Genomic DNA, 19222 nt, shown 5'->3' with positions numbered 1-19222 from the left:
TAAAAAAGACTTTTGACCAACTTACCTAATCCATTACATGAGCCATTCACGAAATTGAGGATGTTTGGCCATTCTACATTAACAAATGACCTTAAAGCATTTGCTTTATCATTTGACAATTGTGTTAACCAGCAATTCTGTATTGCAATGACCACTGCTCTATCCTCTAGGCTCTGCTTCCAGTTTTCTTTCATAATTTCCAACTCGTTTCCTGAAATAAAACCACAAAATCTCACAAAGTTGAGAAAAATTGTACACAGAAAGAAATAAAGAGAAACACTGACATACAAATAAAGACCTAGAAATTACGTTTAGGTGACATTATTCAAGATCTCCATGCACATGAACCTTTACTTAATGTATCTGGAGTCAATGGTGTCCAAACTGCAAGGAGAGGGAAAAGTGAAGATCAAGCCCAAAAAAGCCACAGCTGAATCGAAATGTGTTACCTGCGGGTTTTGCCACATATTTTTGTCCTTTTATTTGACCAACGATTTCACACCTTGATTTGCAATGAGTGACGTACATGACGCTGTGGAAGGTTTTTTCAACAGTGTGTGAATAGGATTTATGTAAATCTTATTCACTAGTATAAAACATGCTTTAGACATATACGTTTTCCCTAATGAAAATCTGCAATGTGTGAACATGGAGGATAGCATTTCACTACTTGCTTCAGGCAGTAGAAAGGCTAGGTACAACCCTGCATGGCCACCTCTTTTCAGTTAGATAGATCACTGAATGGCCACTAGGGAGTGTGAATAGTGGAGGCCCTGTAGATCCCTAAGGTGGTAGAGGCCCCAGAGCCCCATAGAAGGCCTAATCAGGAACTTGTGTGGCACAGGTTGTCTGTTTACATAAAAAAAATCTTTGTGCTTGATAAAACCAATTGTAAAACGAAGTAATTTCCAAATTTATTACAGTTCACAGATGTGTGGCACTTAAGTAGTGTCTCAATCTGCATCTCTAAAACCAGACAGACATATAAAGTAATGAATGACCTAAAATATCTTTCTCTAAGTAACATAAATTAAATAGTCAAACTATTGGACCCCCTATCTATGGTGAACTGGTGAACTGGATATTTTATCTAAAGTGCTTCATCTAACTATAGCACCATCATTAATCTTTCCTCTGATTTCATATTAAGTCAGGCTGAAAATTACTGAACCCCAAAAAAAACTTGATCAAAGGGTTTAGAATATTCTTCGTCAGCAGGTGAGAGACTACTAAATGACATTTGTTAACCATGAAAATAGAATATTAAATGCATACGCTCTTAGGGGAACTAAATATGGTGCAGAACAGTTACAATGAATGATTCTGCCAATAACAGGATTTAAGCTTGAAAACCACCTTGTGTATCAAATTGTACTGCACATCTGATCCATCTGGTGTGCCAATATCCGATACTATTTTATTAAGTTGCCTTTCTTGTTTTGTGGTAATGGGATTTACCTAATGTCCCGAGTGTCTCAACATTGGAATTCTAATTCAAGTCACACATCTTTCCAGCTAATTTCTGGACCACAAAAAAATTGGTCAGATTTCAAAATATCAGTGTCTGGTTAGCAATTCAAATGAAAGCAGCAGTAATTGTGGCTTTTCATGTTCTGGCATGCTGCACTGCACCAAAACTGACACAAATTTTGGGTTCTCTAATACCAGAGTGAAAAAATGAGTGTCCAAACTAATATGGAAATATACAGCTCAGAAATTAATAACTGTTCTTCCAGAAAGAAAAATGGTCCTTTCAGTAGGTCTGTAAAAGTGTGTGAACGAATACGGAAAATAGCTGCAATATCATGTCTCCTGAAGGCAGCCAGCTCTGCATTATTACTCACAAGCTGTAATCACCTCTGTCAGTTGTATTTTGATGTATAGGGAGAGAGATACATAAGTTCTGCACTACTCCAATATACTGTCCGTTTGAAAAAATACTATAGTTATCCTGTATTGAAGTCTTGAGTGTTGGTTGTTTATACATTTCCTTAGAGTAATTGATGCCATACATTTAGCAGCTAAAACCTTCAAGGGAATATTGATCCAGAGTAAAAGGAAAACAGCAATAACATTTCTAAATAAATGGCACAGTGGTTCATAAAGGCTAAGGAAAGTACTGTGTGCCATCTTTATCACTGGGCAGGCATCTCTGCCTTAGGGCTCATGAACATAACCGTTGACTTCTTCAGTGCCCTATCTTTTTTATTTTTTTTGCAGATATTTTTTAGCATACCGAACCAATTATTTCTAAGTGGCCATGCACACATCTGTTTTTCCTGTGGATCCGTATGTCTGTTCTGCAAAATTATGGAACATGTCCTATTCTTGTCCGTGCCTAAGGAATCATGCACATGACTGTTTCCGTTTTGCGGACCGCATTTCACGGATTCTAGTGGCTTCCGTGTGGTATACTTTTTTTATCAGACCGTTACATTATAATGGGTGAGGTGAACCACAAACACAGACAAGAATAAAACATGTTTTATAATTTTGTGGAATGGACACACGAATCCGCCCAAAAAAAAACTTGTGCGTGGCCCCATAGAAACATATGGTTCAGTATGCTATCCGCAAAAAAAAGGTAGTTATACTACATCAGCAAGGTCTCTCCCAGGCAAAGATTTCAAAGCAGACTAGGGTTTTAAGATGTGCTGTTCAAGCTCTTTTGAGGAAGCACAAAGAAATAGGCAACGTTGAGGACCGTAGATGCAGTGGTCGCCAAAGAAACTTAGTGCAGCTGATCAAAGACACAGCATGCTTACTTCCCTTCAAATCGGAAGATGTCCAGCAGGGCAATCAGATCAAAACTGGCAGAAACCAGTGGGATCCAGGTATACCCATCTACAGTTCGGAAAAGTTTGTCAAGAAGTGGTCATCATAGAAGATTTGTGGCCAAGAAGCCATACCTTTGACGTGGAAACAATGCCAAGCGACTCAACTATGCACAAAAAACATAGGAACTGAGGCAGCAGGTGCTCTGGACTGATGAGTCAAAATTAGAAGTATTTGGCTGTAAGAGAAGAGAGTATGTCCTCTGAAGGGCTGGCGAGCAGTGCAATAATGATTGTCTGCAGGCAACAGTGAAGCATGGTGGAGGTTCTTTGCAAGTTTGGGGCTGCATTTCAGCAAATGGAGTTGGGGGTTTGGTTACTATTAATGGTGTCCTCAAAGCTGGGAAATACACGTAGATACTTATTCATCATGCAGTACCATCAGGGAGGCATTTGATTGGCTCCTAATTCATTCTGCAGCAGGACAACGACCCCAAACATACATCTAATGTCATTAAAAATTATCTTTAGTGTAGAGAAGAACAAGGAGCCCAAGAAGTGATGATATGGCCCCAAAGAGCCCTGATCTCAACATCATTGAATCTGTCTGGGATTACATGAGGAGACTGAAGGATTTGAGGAAGCCTACATCCACAGAAGATCTGTGGTTAGTTCTCCAAGATTTTTGAAACAACCTCCCTGCCGAGTTCCTTCAAAAACTGTGTGCAAGTGTACCTAGAAGAATTGATGCTGTTTTGAAGGCAAAGGGTGGTCACACCAAATATTGATTTGATTTAGATTTCTACTCTTTTCATTACCTCTTCTATTTTTTTAAAACATTCCTACTTTGCAGCATTTTTCCACAACTGCCTAAAACTTTTGTACAGTACTTTATAATACAAGCTAAGTTGAGCTGTTTTTGGCAGGAAGGGGGTTATTACTACAAGCAATTGTAAATGACTTTACATAATGCCTTACTATATACTTGTTTATATATATATATATATATATATATACTACCGTTCAAAAGTCTAGGGTCACTTAGAAATTTCCTTATTTTTGAAAGAAAAGCACAGTTTTTTTCAATGAAGATAACATTAAATTAATCAGAAATACACTCTATACATTGTTAATGTGCTAAATGACTATTCTAGCTGCAAACGTCTGGTTTTTAATTCAATATCTACATAGGTGTATAGAGGCCCATTTCCAGCAACCATCACTCCAGTGTTCTAATGGTACATTGTGTTTGCTAACTGTGTTAGAAGGCTAATGGATGATTAGAAAACACTTGAAAACCCTTGTGCAATTATGTTAGCACCGCTGTAAACAGTTTTGCTGTTTAGAGGAGCTATAAAACTGACCATCCTTTGAGCTAATTGAGAATCTGGAGCATTACATTTGTGGGTTCGATTAAACTCTCCAAATGGCTCGAAAAAGAGAGCTTTCATGTGAAACTCGACAGTCTATTCTTGTTCTTAGAAATGAAGGCTATTCCATGCGAGAAATTGCCAAGAAACTGAATATTTCCTACAACGGTGTGTACTACTCCCTTCAGAGGACTGCACAAACAGGCTCTAACCAGAGTAGAAAAAGAAGTGGGAGGCCCCGCTGCACAACTGAGCAACAAGACAAGTACATTAGAGTCTCTAGTTTGAGAAATAGACGCCTCACAGGTGCTCAACTGGCAGCTTCATTAAATAGTACCCGCAAAACGCCAGTGTCAACGTCTACAGTGAAGAGGCGACTCCGGGATGCTGGCCTTCAGGGCAATCCAACTTGTGGGAGGGGCTTCTGGAAGCATGGGGTGAAATTTCTCCCGATTACCTCAGCAAATTAACAGCTAGAATGCCAAAGGTCTGCAATGCTGTAATTGCTGAAAATGGAGCATTCTTTGACGAAAGTAAAGTTTGAAGGAGGAAATTATTATTTCAAATAAAAATCATTATTTCTAACCTTGTCAATGTCTTGACTATATTTTCTAGTCATTTTGCAACTCATTTGATAAATATAAGTGTGAGTTTTCATGGAAAACACAAAATTGTCTGGCTGACCCCAAACTTTTGAACGGTAGTGTATATATATTTATAAGACCACATTTAAAATAATAGACAATAGGGACCAATACATCAATAGAAACAAGAAATTGTGTTTAGCTATAATGAAAAGTGTTTTGCGACTCATTGGAGGCAAAGAATGATTCATCCAAACATGAAGTTATGTAGCAATATATCATCTGCTGAGATATATATCTGCTTCATCCAGGACAAAGTCAATTGTCCAAGTAGAAAATAAATATATGTCATATATAAATATATGTCATATAATATCCTTAAAGCTTTTTAATGTAGTCTCTAGGAAATGTACAACGAGATAGAAACAAGACACCGATTTATGTTTACATCAAACGGATAGAAATGGAACCAATGTCTGTACTTTTTTTTCTGACGTATATATTACATACATATAAGCTTATATCTGTAAATCATCCTGTACTATAGTTATTTCTATGATTTCAAAATTATAATTTGCTTTCAATTCTGTCTACTTGACCTACTCACAAACAACAAACTTTCTTGATATCCAATTTAAAGCTACATTAGTGTCAAAGCAACATTATTGATAATAAAGCCCCCTCTCCGCATGTCTCCCACTGATCATCAGAATGATTGGGCAATGGTGCTCACTTGGGTGAGATAGCCCTTGTAATGTTTTTCCAGGAACAGTGACACATTCCTATCTATATGCAGCTTGGTACTAAAACTTATACCCATTCATGTACGCACATTCCACTGTACCTAGTACTGCAGTTTATACTCATTCATGTAAGAAAATGTTGTTGTGCCTGAAAGAACATTGTAAAGGAGTGCCATGAGTCCCTTATTCTGATAATTAGTGGGGGTTTCGGGGGGTAGAATCGCCGCCAATCACAGATCGATAGCCTATCCGTAATTACTCTTTAACCCCTTTCCGCTGCAGCCACTTCCTGACCTTCCTGACAGAACCTCATTTTTCAAATCTGACATGTGTCACTTTATGTGGTAATAACTTTGGAATGCTTTTACCTATCCGAGCGATTCTGAGATTGTTTTCTCGTGACATATTGTACCTTATGTTAGAGGTAAAATTTGGTCTATACATTCAGAGTTTATTTGTGAAAAACACCAACATTTTGATAAAATTTGTAAAAAGAAACCTTTTTTCGAAATTTAAAGAGAACCTTTCACCTCCACATACAAGTGCAGCCGAGTGCAGCATGTAATGGGGAGGGCTGCACAAACTCTGGGGCGCTTTAAAAAAAATTCTACATCCCTCCGTTATTTAGATATCGGTGCAGTTTTAATTGGGCGCCCGATATTTAAATAACCCCCTGAACAGTCAACGGGGAGTGTACTGTCAAGTGGGCGTGTTACTATGGCTGTGACACTGTCTAATCAGATATGGACAGTGTTACAGCAAAAGCGAGGAGAGAGAGTGTGCGTGTGCATGCTCTCTCACTCTTCAGCTTTGAAGATCAGCCTTCTGCCGAACTGGCAAGGGGACGTGTCACTGCTTATATTTTAGGCACCATGTCAGGTGTGAAGAGGACAAAACAAAGGAAACACCACAAAAGAAACCAGGTGTTTCATAGATTTAATTCGAATTTGGACATGAAAGTGAAAAAAACTATTTATTCCCAATAAGATGTCATTTTAGCGAACAAAAAAAAAACAACAATTTCCACAAAGAATAAAAGAGGAAAAAGTCCCCCAATATTTGTAAAGCAACTTCTCCAGAGTACGGAAATACCCCATATATGGTAATAAGCTGCTGTCTGGGCACAAGGCAGGGCTCAGAAGGGAAGGTGTGCCATTTGGCTTTTGGCACTCAGATTTTGCTACAATGGTTTCTCGGGCACCATGTCACTTTTGCAAAGCTCCTAAGGTACCAGTACAGTGGAAATTCCCCAAAAGTGACTCCATTTGGCAAACTATACCCCTTGAGGAATTCATCTAGGGGTGTAGTGAGCATTTTGACCCCACTGGTGTTTCATAGATTTTATTAGAATTGGGCCGTGAAAATAAAAAAAAAATTTCCCAATAAGATGTAGGTTTAGCTCAAAATTTTTATGTTCTCAACAAATAAAAGGAGAAAAAGAACTCCAACATTTGTAAAGCAATTTATCCTGAGTACTGTAATAATCCATATGTTGTCATAAACTGCTGTTTGGAGTCAGGGCTTAGAAGGGAAGGAGCTCCATTTTGCTTTTGGAGCACAGATTTTGCTGGATTGGTTTCTGGATTGATGTCGCCTTTGAATAGCCCCTGTGGGACCAAAATGTGGAAATCCCCCAGAAGTGACCTCATTTTGGAAACTACACCCCTCAAGGCATTCACCTAGGGGTGTAGTGAGCATGTTAACCCCACAGGTGTTTTTCAGAAATTAGTGTGCACTTGTTGCAGAGTGAAAATGGCAATTTTTCCATGGATATGCCATTTCAGTTTCCAATATGTAGTGCCCTGCTTGTGCCATCATGAAAAGACAGCTGTCTAATTATTATGCTATGTTTCCCAGTTTTAGAACCTACATGTGGCCCTAATCTTTTTCCCTGACATTCAACAGGGCTCAGCAGTGAAAGAGTACCATGTGAAATTGAGGCCTAATTAGGCCATTTACAAAGAATTGGTTCACAATTGCAGAGGCTCTGATGTGAAGTAATAAAAGAAACCCCTAAGAAGTGACCCCACTTTTGGAAACGGCACCGCTCAAGCCACTTATTAAGGGGTGTAGTGAGCATTTTCAACCCACAGCTCTTTTCCATAAATGATTGTGCTGCGCATGGTGCAAAGTAAAAATTGCAATTTGTCCCTAGATATGCAATTTCAGTGCTCAATATGTTGTGCACAGCTTGTACCACTGGAGACACACACCCCAACATTTTTTAAAAGGGTTCTCTCGGGTATGGCGATGCCATATATGTTTGGGCACAGTGTAGGAGTCGGAAGGGAGGGAGCACCATTTGGCTTTTATAACGCAGATTTTGATTGGTAGTAGTTTTGTTTGGAGTATTACTGGTATTTCAATTTATAATGTGGCCGCGTATAAGTAAGCTGCGCAGAGTACATTAGGGCATAATCAGGTAATATAATAACTAGTATAGAAAACCCGTTACACGGGTTTGCTAGCAAAAGGAATGCAGTGGTCTGTTATATATATAATACAGCAGTGGTCTGTTAATATATATAAATGCTCCGATAGCTGCCCCATAGTATAATGCCCCCCATAGCTGCCACCATATTGTATAATGCCCCCATAGCTGCACCCACACCGTATAATGCTCCCCATAGCTTCCTCCATACAGTATAATGCCCCCATAGATGCCCCCACACAGTATAATGCCCCCCATAGCTGCCCCCACAGTATAATGCCCCCCATAGCTGCCCCCATACAGTATAATGGCCCCATAGTATAATGCCCCGATAGCTGCCCCCACAGTATAATGCCCCTATAGCTGCCCCCACAGTATAATGCCCTCATAGCTGTCCCCACACAGTATAATGCCCCCCATAGCTGCCCCCACACAGTATAATGCTCCCCATAGCTTCCCCACACAGTATAATGCCCCCCATAGCTGCCCCCACACAGTATATTGTCCCCCATAGCTGCCCTCACACAATATGGTGCCTCAATACCAGGTGGATCATTCTACTTCTAAATACCTCCATGGGTAAGCTTTTATTTAGTCATTCCCTTGGTTTCTGTTATGTGGACCTTGGTTCCTCTTTAAATTGGGCTACATTGGGTTAACCTTTTTCCTTGCCCTATTTCTGGGACCACGCAATAGAGGAGTTAGACGTAACTCCCTTGTCATTACCCGGTAGATGTTATTTCTTCCTATCTTCATATGCATGTGTCAATTGGTGGTGGGATAGCACAAGTGCTGTTTCAGTGAATCAGCATCGTCTGTATGGGACAGCATTGTGCTACCTTTCCCCAATGTACCCATAACTAGCAGAACCTTTGACGTTTAGTACTTATAGCATACCCGTGTGGAGGATTTTTGACAATTGATCCACTTATTTACTTTCAGTTTTAATACCTCGTTGTGTATCTGTGTTTTTATATTTTGTATTTTGGATGTAACAATAAAATTATATATTTTTCTGTGTACTTATAGTTCACGACTACTTTTTCTCATGGTTTTCAATATAATGCCCCAATAGCTGCCCCCACAGTATAATGCCCCCCATAGCTGCCCCCACAGTATAATGCCCCATAGCTGTCCCGACACAGTATAATGCTCCCCATATCTATCCCCACACAGTATAATGCCCCCATAGCTGCCCCCACAGTATAATGCCCCTATAGCTGCCCCCACAGTATAATGCCCTCACAGCTGTCCCCGCACAGTATAATGCTCCCCATAGCTGCCCCCACACATAATGCCCCCATAGCTGCCCCCACAGTATAATGCCCCCCATAGCTGCCCCCACACAGTATAATGCCCTCCATAGCTGCCCCTACACAGTATAATGCCCCCATAGCTGCCCCCACATTATAATGCCCCATAGCTACCCCCACACAGTATAATGTACCCCATAGCTGCTCCCATATAGTATAATTCCCCCCATAGCTGCTCCCACACAGTATAATGCCCCCCATAGCTGCCCCCACACAGTATAATGCTTCCCACAGCTGCCCCCACAGTATAATGCCCCCCATAGCAGCCCCCACAAAGTATAATGCCCACTTACCTGCCCCCACAGTATAATGCCCCCCATAGCTGCCCCCACATTATAATGCAACTCTATAGCTGCCATCATATCAGACAGCCCCCCTCCCATACCCAGTGTAATGCCCCCCATCTGTACCTTATAGAAAATAATAACATAATTACTTACCTATCCCCGTGCCCCGACGATTGAGGTTCACTCTGATTGGCCGCGGGTCTTAGTCCCGGTTTTGCTGCTTGTTGATGGACTTGCTATAGCCCAGGCCTGAAGTTTGACACCACTACAACTAAGCTCTCCATAGAGGGAAACATAGGTGAGTGCCTCCAATGGTCTTTATTATACTGTATATATTGAGCGAGGACGTGGTGTCCAATCAACTGTGCCTCGGAAACCACGTGGTTTATCTGAGCTTCGGACACCACGTCCTTCTCGGTTATATAATATATAATCATAAAATAATCCATAGATTTGTGTTACGCTGTGAAGCAATTCTTTATGCACAGGCCAGAGTCGCACTGATAAATAGTGTCCCCCTTTTGGTACACACTCTACACCTTTGCAGTTTGGGGAATTTTGCTGGGAAAGTGTTGTCCTGCTATAATACGGGCACCCTCGCTTCCAGGAGATATGTTTGGGCCCTCCCCTTCATGGTTCCCTAATTTTACGGCCTTGATAAATCGCTTCTTGAAACAGAAGAAATCTTCCCCTCGGGCCTGCACAACTGTATATTTTTTCTTTCCTGACTTATGGGAGCCTCATCTTATTTTATTTTAACATAGACATAGTGGTATGAGGGTTGGTTTTTTTTCGGGACGAGTTGTGGTTTTTATTGGGACCATTTTGGGGTACATGCGACTTTTGATCACTTTTTATCCTATTTTTTGGGAGGCAAGGTGACCAAAAAACAGCAATTCTGGCAGAGTTCTTTAGGTTTTTTTTATACAGCATTCACCATACGTTATAAATGAGATGTTAACTTTTTTCTGAGAGTCAGTACGATTCCAGCAATACCAAATTTATAGCACTTTATGTTTACAACTTTTTGCACACTATTATTACTTTTGTAAAAATTAATGTATTTTGTTCTGTTGCCATGTTGTGAGAACTATAATGTTTTATTTTTTTCGTTGACGAGCTGTGTGAGGGCCTGTTTTCTGCAAGACTTGCTATATTTTTTATAGATACCTTTTTTGGATACATGCAATCTTTTCATCACTTTTTATTCACATTTTTAGAGAGCAAGGTGACCAAAACACAGCAATTCTGGCATTATTTTTTGGTTGTTTTTTTACGGCGTTCACCGTTAAGAATAAATTACATAATAATTTTATAGTTCAGGCTGTTATGGACGCGGCGATACCAAATATGTATGGTTTATTTATTTTTTCAATAATAAAGCACTTGATAAGGGAAAGAGGGCGATTGTTTTATTGTATTATTTAAAACTTGTACTTTTTTATTTTTGTACAACTTAGTTTAACTTTTTTTTTTAGTCCCACTAGGGAACTTGAAGGTCCAGCTGTTTGATTGCTGTTCTAATACATTGAACTACCTATGTAGTGCAATGCAATAGAACTGCCAGTCGTTCACTGACAGAAAGCAGATTAGGCTCCGCCTACAGGTGGGGCCTAATCGGCTTCTGTAATTGGCAGAGCAGGAGGCCATTTTTAGGCCTCCTGTTGCCATAGGAGCCATCGGCAATCCCCGCAATCTCAACGCATGGGTACCGATTTGCTACAAATCACTTAGATGCAGCTAGCTCTGGTCCTTGCCGTTACAGCAGGGTGAAAGCTGTAACATACAGCTGACTCCCGCTGCTTATGACGCAGGCTCAGCTTCTGAGCCCGCACCATCTTCCTGTCGCTACCGGAAGCCTTTTAGGAGGCTTCCGTACTATGCAGACCGAAACGCCAGTGTTAGGGATCGCTGCCATCGGCAACCCGGCGATCACATTGCAGGGGTGACCATTGGCTACAAACACCTTAAATGCAGCAGTCGCATTTGACTGCTGCATTTAAGGGGTTAATGGAAGTCCGTTTGTGATGTTTAGCAGTGCATCTGATTACGGCCGTTACTCACGGATCCGGCACTAGGGAAAGCAGCAGCTTGCATCATTTCAGCCTATTCACTTATTCACAGAGTTGTGCCTGCTCAGCACATCCTGACGAGGTGAGCAGTTCAACTTTACTTTATGTTCATGCAAACCCACTAAGGTTCTACGCTATGGAGCGCCATCTTTTTCTCTTTTCATTTCAGTGCCATATATGTTTTGCCCTGCTTTTTCTACTGGAGACACACACCCCATAAATAATTAAGCAGGTTCTCTCGAGTAGAATTATGCCCCATATGTGGTCATAAACTGCTGTTTCAACACACAGCGGGCTCGGCACCCAGTCAGGCTCGGAAGGACCGCCATTTGGCTTTTTTGGAGATTTTTATAGGTAGTAGTTGTGTTTTGAGTTTTGCTGGTATTTCAGTTTATAATGTGGGGCATATGTAAGCTGGGTGGAGTTTATCAGGGCATAATAATAGGGTAAATAAAATACTTAATCCATGGATGTGTGGTAAACTTTGAAGCAATCCTTCATACACAGGTCATGTTCTTCAGGGCAGGTGTCACACTGATAAATGTTATCCATTGTCATCCCCCTTTTGGAACACTCTGAACCTTTTTTTGGGCCTTCGTTTTTCAGTTTGGAGAACTTTGCTGGGAAAGTGACACCCTGGTACTATACAGGTGGCCTTGCTTCTAGTTAAGATTATAATATTTTTAGGCAGATGTGCTTAGGCCCTTCCTTTCCTGGTTTCCAAATATGAGGGCCTTGATAACCAACTCTTGAAACTGAAGCAATGTTCCCATGCACATTGGGATAGCACGTAAGCGTTATACAATGCGATCTGTGCAGCTTTTTGTATTAATGGACATGGGTATATGGAAAATTTGCTGTACTTTTGATATAATATCATTCGATTATTGCCTAATCTGCTTCTTCACTAGCGCCATATGCAGCACTAGGCTCCAAAATTTCATCATCGCCACTGCATCTATAAAGGTACGCCTGTGGGGTCTAGAAAATTAAGACGTTGGGTTTTGGATGAAAAACTGCTGGACGTAAAGAATTAGTCTGGGCAATCATTTTGCATAATTGCATTCTGAGAGTGACAGCCTTTTTAGGATGCAGATACAGTTGAACCCAATGCTGAAACAGGGAACTGTCAGCTCCGTGATTCAGCATTAGTACAGAGGACTCCCCGGGCACAGCGCTACTTTAAACGCTGAGCCTGGGAAAGCCTTTGACATCACTGTCCATATATGGACAGGGACATCAGTGGCTCCACCAGTTGCTCCTAAAGGGAACCCCTGACGTCACTGTCCATATATGGACAGTGACGTCAGTGGCTACTCCTAGAGCAGAATCCCCTGGCAGAGCATTACCGACGCTCTGGCCGGGAGTTCCACACCTAGTGGGAACCCCTGACATCACTATCCATATATGGACAGTGAAGGCAGGGGCTCCTCCTGGAGCAGAATCCCCGGCAACTTAGGACGCAGATACTATTGAACACTACAGCAGAGCAGGGAGGTGTCTCCCTGCTCTGCTATCTACTAGGCCAGTGGTTCCCAACCGGGTGTTGGCACTCCTCTGAACCACTGCTAAGGCTGTGCTTTCTCTCCTCCTCACAGTGCGAAGTGCAAGTGAGGCGGAGGAGATTTTTTGCAACCCCCTTGTAGCCCTTCCTGTACATAGTGCCACTGTAGCTCAAAGAAGGAGTGGAACCCCCCCTGTGGCTGGGGATTCCGCTAGTGGACGGAGCGATTGATGTCTCTGTCCATAAATGGACAGAGACGTCAGGGGCTTCTGGAGGAGGTAGGGGATTATGGCACGGTCTACGGGGAGACTGTAAAGCATAATCTACAAGGGGTGGCTGTGTGTGGCAGCCAGGAGAGGGGCCTCTTTGTCCCTCTTTGCAATACTTGAAAGTTGGGAGGTATGTTGCCATAGAAACTATCGACAACCCGTGATCGCTCGCAGGGGGCCAATGGGTTACAGGTAAATCCCCCCTTTCTGCCAACCACTTAGATGCCGCGATCAGCCGGGATCAGAGGTAACTTTGATCACAGCCATTGCAGTGGGATGTTGGCTGTATATTACAATCGGCACCTGCTGCAGATAGCATCCGTTAACCTTTATTGCGGGCCCTTGAAGTGGTACAATATACCAATGTGGCGCTTACACCAAAAAAGGTGGTGCAACCCCGTATTACAGAGTGTCTACCCCCTCTTTATTTTAATTAGTCTTCACGTGTTGGCTGATTTTTAGCTCTTCAATGATTAATAAATTCAGCATATATACAGTGCTCAGTGAACTCCACTATTGCTACAAACCAAAACTCATGTCTAATTTCTGATAATAGAGACACAAAATGTTGTTTCCTTGTCCCCACTGTCCCTCCCCAACTCTGCTTGTTTGACTGCTGTGTATACACACAGACATGCTGTTATATCCCTACCAAATACCTCCCCAGCAGAAACTCCAGATATTTTCAGTTTGAAGAAAAACATGCAGTATCTCTAAAAAAAAATATTCAAATATCTATATATAATATTATCTTAAAATACTTTTTTAGCATATGATTGTTTATTAAAAGCTCCTTTGTACAATTCATCATATATTTAAAACATAATATTCTTTTAGGAACTGAATAAATATTAAATATTAAAACATTGTCATTATTTTGGAAATATATTTTATGGTTTGTTTTATTTGCTTGTTTTTTTGGGATAACTGAAAATTAAGGTAGATTACCGCATGCTAAAACAAGAAAAAATATGTTAAGCCAACAATTACCTTGGATCCCCATGTGGTATTTCCACAGATATTTGAGAGTCTTGCTGGCCTCATTAAGGAGATTGTTGAGCTCTGGCACTGGTAAGTCAAAGTTTTTTCCTTAAAATAAAATAAATGAGCGCATGAGGGAAAAAAACCATTATTAAACAACTAAATGGAAAAAATTAAAATGGAAAAACTAATTATTTTATAAACTGTAACTGTATTTTGTATACTTTACAATGCTTACCATTTTCAGATGGCACAAATCTCATCAAATCTGCATTATATAACTTTGAGAATGAATCCATTATGGCACAGAGTTTTTGAGCCAAATCTGCTACATTTGAAAATCCTGTGAAATGGCAAGAAGAGAGCATGCACATCAGTGGTCTCATATATATTTAATTCTTCAATTAATTCAAAGAGAACTCTGAGCAATGAAGTATAGTCTCTACTGCTGACACCCCTCTCCCCATACACACTCTTTCCTATATAAATGCACAGATGCACATAATAGCAGTGCCTATATTGCTTTTCAAAGTCTAGGGACCTCTGGTGTAGGGGTCCTTTTGTTAGACAGCCACCTCACACTTATTTTGAGACTGCTCAGTAGGTTCAACACTCCTTAGTGAATAACTACTGTCAGGGTATGTGCACACGCTAGCTGGCTTTTACGGCTGAAATGACAGACTGTTTTCAGGAGAAAACAGCTGCCTCATTACAGCCGTAACAGCTCCTCCTCGCATTTTGCGAGGCTTGTCTGACAGCCGTAAATTTTGAGCTGTGCTTCATTGAGTTCAATGAGGTACGGCTCAAATTACGTCTGAAAGAAGTGTCCTGCACTTCTTTTGACGAGGCTGTATTTTTACGCGTCGTCGTTTGACAGCTTTCAAACGACGACGCGTAAATGACAGGTCGTCCGCACAGTACGTCGACAAACCCATTCAAATGAATGGGCAGATGTTTGCCGACGTATTGTAGCCCTATTTTCAGGCGTAAAACGAGGCATAATACGCAGGGGCGTAGCTAGAGGCTCATGGGCCCCGATGCAAAAATTCTTACTGGGCCCCCCCCCCCCCCCCCCGCAAACTTCTCATGGCCGACGGTCCGCTTTCAGCTGCATCGCTGGGTCTCCTAAGTGACCCAACAATGCAGCACTAGCAGCCGGGGCGTCACTAAGGCTGGGTTCACACACACTATTTAAGGACGTAATTCGGGCGTTTTAGCATTGAATTACGTCCGACAAAGCGGCTCAAAAGCGTCGGCAAACATCTGCCCATTCATTTGAATGGGTTTGTCGACGTACTGGGTCTTACGATGTTCTGTGCCGACGGTCATTTTTTTACGCTGTCAAAAGGCGGCACGTAAAAAAGACGCCCGCGTCAAAAAAGTGCCTGTTACTTCTTCAGACGTAAATGGAGTCGTTTTCCATGGACTCCATGGAAAAACAGCTCCAATTACGTCCGTAATGGACGCAGCGAAAGACGCCTGCACATGCCTTTATGGCTGAAATTACGGAGCTGTTTTCTCCTAACAGAGGCTGCCGTGTGAACATACCCTCAGGGCTTAAAATGTCCGGGAAATAGCCCCAATACATATGTGTCCGCCCCAAAATAAAGTGTGTATATGAGACAGCATAGCATATCTATAGCACTACGACCCTATAAACTATGGATAGGATTAGATACAGTGGCTGAGCAGACAGTATCACACATGATCGGATTAGATACAGTGGCTCAGAAGGCAGTATCACACATGATAGGATTAGATACAGTGGCCCAGCAGACAGTATCACACATGATAGGATTAGATACAGTGGCTCAACAGACAGTACCACACATGATAGGATTAGATACAGTGGCCCAGCAGACAGTATCACTCATGATAGGATTAGATACAGTGGCTCAGCAGACAGTACCACACATGACAGGATTAGATACAGTGGCTCAGCAGACAGTACCACACATGATCGGATTAGATATAGGGCCCAGCAGACAGTGTCACACATGATTGGATTAGATACACAGCTCAGCAGACTGTATCACACATGATAGGATTAGATACAGTGGCCCAGCAGACAGTATCACTCATGATAGGATTAGATACAGTGGCTCAGCAGACAGTACCACACATGACAGGATTAGATACAGTGGCTCAGCAGACAGTACCACACATGATCGGATTAGATATAGGGCCCAGCAGACAGTGTCACACATGATTGGATTAGATACACAGCTCAGCAGACTGTATCACACATGATAGGATTAGATACAGGGCCCAGCTCGCTGACATTGCGGCTCCAGTGCTGGACCCAGGATAGGTAAGAATAATAATTTTGCTTCTTTATGTGTTACTGATTACTTTTGTGTTTGTGTTTTTTTTACAGGTTCGGTTGTTGGACTTCGGATACGAGGACTTCAATGACGGCGTTTTTTTAATTCTCAATAAAATGGTTAATGAGGGTTGTTTTTTTATTTCAATAAAATATTTTTTCTATGTGCTTGTATCTTTTTAAACTTTATTATCACCGCCTTAGTAATGGCCGCTGGGTGATTGACAATCTCCATTACTAAGGCGAGGCTTAATGTTAGCCGGTGCAGAGGCTACACTAACCCCCATTATTACCCCGGTACCCACCGCCACCAGGGGTGCTGGGAAGAGCCGGGTACGAACCAGTACCCGACCATCTGTAGTGACGGGCAGGCACCGGGGTTGCCGCAGGCTGGTAGTATTAGGCTGGGGAAGGCCAAAAACAGTGGCCCTTCCCACCCTGGTAATGCTGCCTGCTGCTGCTGTGTTGTATCTGGCTGGTTATGAAAATTGGGGGGGACCCGACATCGTTCTTTCCAATTATTTTATATATATATTTTTTTTTAAATGACGTGGGGTCCCCCCCATTTTTCATAACCAGCCAGATACAATAAAGCAGCAGCAGCCTAGCATCACCAGGGTAGGAAGGGCCACTGTTTTTGGCCTTTCCCCTCCTGATAATACCAGCCTGCGGCCACCCCAGTGGCCGACCATCACTACAGATGGTCAGGTACTGGATCGTACCCGGCTCTTCCCAGCACCCCTGGTGGTGGTGGGTACCGGGGTAATAAAGGGGGTTAGTGTTAGCCTCTGCACCGGCTAACACTAAGCCCCGCCTTAGCAATGGATGCTGTCAATCAGCCGGCGGCCATTACTAAGGCGGTAATAATATAGTTAAAAAAAAAACACAAAGACATAGAAAAAATATTTTATTGAAATAAAAAAAAAAAAAACACACAACCCTCATTAACCATTTTATTAATTAAAAAAAAGCTGTCATCGAAGTAGTCCTGGAATCCGCCGTAGTCCAACAACCGAACCTGTAAGAAAACACACAAAAAATGATTAGTAACACATGTGTTAGGGTATGTGCACACACACTAATTACGTCCGTAATTGACGGACGTATTTCGGCCGCAAGTACTGGACCGAACACAGTGCAGGGAGCCGGGCTCCTAGCATCATACTTATGTACGACGCTAGGAGTCCCTGCCTCGCTGCCGGACAACTGTCCCGTATTGTAATCATGTTTTCAGTACAGGACAGTAGTTCCACGGGGAGGCAGGGACTCCTAGCATCGTACATAACTATGATGCTAGGAGCCCGGCTCCCTGCACTGTGTTCGGTCCGGTACTTGTGGCCGAAATACGTCCGTCAATTACGGACGTAATTAGTGTGTGTGCACATACCCTAAGGCTTAGATACAGGGCCCATGTGTGATACTGTCTGTGGGACCCTGTATCTAAGCCTACCACAAGGTAGGCTTAGATACAGGGTCCAGCAGACAGTAATCTTATACAGTATAAGATTACTGTGTGCTGGGGCCCTGTATCTAAACCTAGTGTGGTAGGCTTAGATACAGGGCCCAGCAGACAGGATCACGCATGGGCCATGTATCTAAGCCTACCATGTGATTGGCTTAGATACAGGGCCCAGCAGACAGGATCACACAATCTGTGATCCTGTCTCATGGGCCCCCTAAGCCTGATATATCGTAGGCTTAGGGGTTGTGCAGTCCCTAAACATTGATGGCCTATCCACAGGATAGGCCATCAATAGCTGATGTGTAGCTGATGTGTCGCCTCGTACGAGAGCAGCTTCCCCTTCATTTCACTACTTGCTCACACTGTGAATCGCCGACACCGACTCACAGTGTGACCGGAATGAAGTGACCGGAATGAAGGGGAGCAGCTCTCGTACGAGTGCTGCGGCCCCTTCAAACCAGCTGATTGGCGGGTCCCGGGAGTCGGACCCCGCCAGTCAGGGCTAGCCTTACCTTCCTCTTCGGCCGCGGCGGGAGTTCTATCGTCTCGATGCTGTGCGCGGCGCATAGCGCTGTGACGTCATGCGCTGCGCACAGGACCAGGAAGGTAAGTAAGGACCTCCGCTGCGATCCGGAACCAGGAAGGTAAGTAAAGTATGTTACTATAGTAACAGGGGCCCGCGGCCCGAGTTACTATAGTAACTTTTTATTGATGTGGTGCGGGGGGCCGCGGGCCCCCCTGGCTTCGGGGCCCGGTCGCAATTGCGACCGCTGCGACCCCTATAGCTACGCCAGTGATAATACGCCTCGTTTACGTCTGAAAATAGGTCGTGTGAACCCAGCCTCAGAGGCTTAAAGGGTTATTCCCATCTCAGACATTTATGGCATATCCACAGGATATGCCAAAAATGTCAGACAGGAGTCGCACCTATCCCTGGAACAGGACTCCCTGACCTCTGTCCTACCTTCTCCTGCTGTCGCTGCTCTCTAGCCACCAGTTTACAAGGTAGCTGGGAGTACAGAAACAGCTGATCTTCGCTGTTTACACAACTCCTATAGAAGTCAATGGTAGTTACAGAAGCAGAATAGCACAGCCAGCTAAGCTGTTTC

General features: G+C 42.7%; 1 protein-coding gene across 1 annotated transcript in view; it reads right to left on the bottom strand.

Moving 5' to 3' along the window:
* Positions 1-19222, bottom strand: part of LOC142741794 (uncharacterized) — a 659023-nt gene that overhangs the window by 399120 nt on the left and 240681 nt on the right. Inside the window, exons 45-47 of the mRNA XM_075851126.1 lie at positions 14567-14671; positions 14338-14436; positions 26-211 (exon numbers count right to left, since the gene is read on the bottom strand). Of these exons, the coding sequence (XP_075707241.1) occupies positions 26-211; positions 14338-14436; positions 14567-14671 (390 nt within the window). The remainder of the gene's footprint in view (positions 1-25; positions 212-14337; positions 14437-14566; positions 14672-19222) is intronic.

This window comes from Rhinoderma darwinii, chromosome 2 (assembly GCF_050947455.1).
Source record: "Rhinoderma darwinii isolate aRhiDar2 chromosome 2, aRhiDar2.hap1, whole genome shotgun sequence".
Taxonomy (NCBI): Eukaryota; Metazoa; Chordata; class Amphibia; order Anura; family Rhinodermatidae; genus Rhinoderma; species Rhinoderma darwinii.
The sequence above is the reverse complement of the archived record's forward strand: the minus strand, read 5'-3'. Positions and strand labels throughout refer to the sequence as shown.